General features: G+C 43.8%; 1 protein-coding gene across 1 annotated transcript in view; it reads left to right on the plus strand. All coding sequences in view use genetic code 11, as the record gives it.

The window, feature by feature from the left end:
• Positions 1-1,727: 1,727 nt before the first annotated feature.
• The window catches only part of EGR_10312 (hypothetical protein), a gene marked incomplete at both ends in the record, with an annotated part of 2,548 nt that continues 2,084 nt past the window's right edge, over positions 1,728-2,191 (plus strand). Inside the window, one exon of the mRNA XM_024499561.1 lies at positions 1,728-2,135. Within this exon, the coding sequence (XP_024346023.1) occupies positions 1,728-2,135 (408 nt within the window). The remainder of the gene's footprint in view (positions 2,136-2,191) is intronic.

Consider the following 2,191-nt stretch of genomic DNA (forward strand, 5'->3'; position numbering starts at 1 on the left):
TCCTCCCTCCTTCCCTTAGGCAGGCACTCATTAACTCACTTTCCCAATCACTTGTCCACTCACGCATGCGCAACACACTGTGTGAAAGCAACGTCACGAGCTGTATCAAACGAGGTACAAAAGTTAGGGACGAACCACTCAATCATTTCAAATCAATTCACTTCATCATTCGTCAGCATAAAGTTAGTTTTGTGTCTTAGGATCGGCGTAACTAATTTGAAACTATTTAAAGCAGGGAACAAATGTTCAAATGAACATCGCAAATACAGGTTTCAGCAGAACTGTTTTCCTCTTCTTATCCGTCAGTTTTGCATAAGTGATTTAGAAGGAAATAATAAATACTTTTGTTGGTGTTTATCTAGTGCACAACGGGTATGTCAAATGCTGGAGAACTCAAGATAAACACTGCCCCACAAACACAATTTCACAGGAGGTATGAGTGCAGTGGTTTGGGAACATTCCAGTTGGTAGCACAGACTAAATCTGCAGTAAAATAGTTGTGACAGCTGTAAACACGGTGAATTTGCATGTCACTGACAGCGTTAGAGACGCAACCGGCAATTGTTCAAACAGATTGATCTGCAATGCTTCGATGGTTAGTTTAGCACCTCACCTTGTTTTAGAGGGCACTGAATGCTCCGCCTCTGTATTTTGCATAGCCGCATGGCCTCCAGGCCAAGCCAGTAGTCCCCTTTAAGCTACTCTGTACATTGACAGAACATATTTGCCATGGTATTATGGCTTCTTTTGCCTTCAGGGCAGTCTCAAGGCAGTAGAGGTGTTAAAGACTCTCGCATTGTACAAAATTTACATGTTCACCTGACAAATGGACACGCCTATATGAAGGTTGGTAAAAGGCTATGGAGATATCGTTTTCAGAGCATGTGCGGATAACATTACCTAGATGTGCGTAGAGAAGTGAACCCAGTTAGGACATCAGACGGTGCAAAGTGAGAAAGCAAGCAAGACAGGGTGTGGTATCACGCCGTAGCGCCGATTTCAGTAGTCCCATGCTTTGGTGGCTGCAACATTGGAATGATCTAGTTGGGTGCTTTCATGTGCAATGACAGGTCCATTTAACGCAGTGAGTGAGGTAGACGTTTAAATTATCGTCCCATTGTGCCTACTTTCCACACAGCTATCTCTAAAGCACAATTAGACATCGCAAACAAATACAAAACTAAGGGAATAAGGGAAGAGATGGCTTGAAAGGAGTTGTAGATCAAAGGCACAAGAGTGGAGGTGGATCTATTGGAGACAGAAGAGGCTTGCATGTCAAATTCCCGCTACCTGAATCAGCGTTCACAAGTGACATTATGTGGGCCTGTGGTGGTACCCTAAATTACCTCACTGAGATAATCGTTTGGAATTACATCCGTGGCATTATCTAGCAACAAGTATTTATGAGAAGTCGCAGCACGCGAGAAGGAAATGCAACTGCGATATCATTAGGACTAAAATTAACCTCCTATTCGCCAATGCTCATTTGTGGATAGTCCAAATATTCTACCAGTAAGGCGAAGTCTACAACTTTGCATCTATCACTCTCTACATGTGGAATGTCGAACAAATCATGGACATCATTGTAAGTGAAGAAATATGGCCTTCGCAGCACACATGCTACAATGGTAACACGGCCAAACATGAGGTCATTGTTACTGACGGAGAAGTTAATCGGGGTTAGTGAGGCGTGACTATGACAACAAACCAATGGTGTGGGTAAGAACATGGTACCCCCTTACGCAAACGTCTATAAAATTGCATATCATAATCGAAAACATCGCATAACTGCATTGTGTTCAATGCGGATCTTTGCTATCGTGATCACCTGTCTCATAGTCGTCGGCTTCGGTTATCCAACACATCCGACATTTCCGTCATATCAGACAGCTGTTCGGCATTCAAGTGCAAATACTGGCTACAGGTGTCGAGCTGGCATCTGCGGTTACAGATGCTCCAGCCCATGGTGTCATGGATTCGAAAGCGCCCTATATCCGCAGATGGCAATGCAGGAGATGTGGGGTAGTGGAGCCCATGGAAGGCATGCACACTCTAGAACGATGACAGAATTTCTGATGAAAGCAAGTCCCGAGGATCTGACAATGCTCATTGAGTCAACACCAAACATTGATGAGGTGATTACCAGCCTTGATAGTGAAGCTATTATAATCCTGATCAACAAGTTACCAAG

Source organism: Echinococcus granulosus (genome assembly GCF_000524195.1).
Source record: "Echinococcus granulosus chromosome Unknown EG_S00208, whole genome shotgun sequence".
Classification (NCBI taxonomy): Eukaryota; Metazoa; Platyhelminthes; class Cestoda; order Cyclophyllidea; family Taeniidae; genus Echinococcus; species Echinococcus granulosus.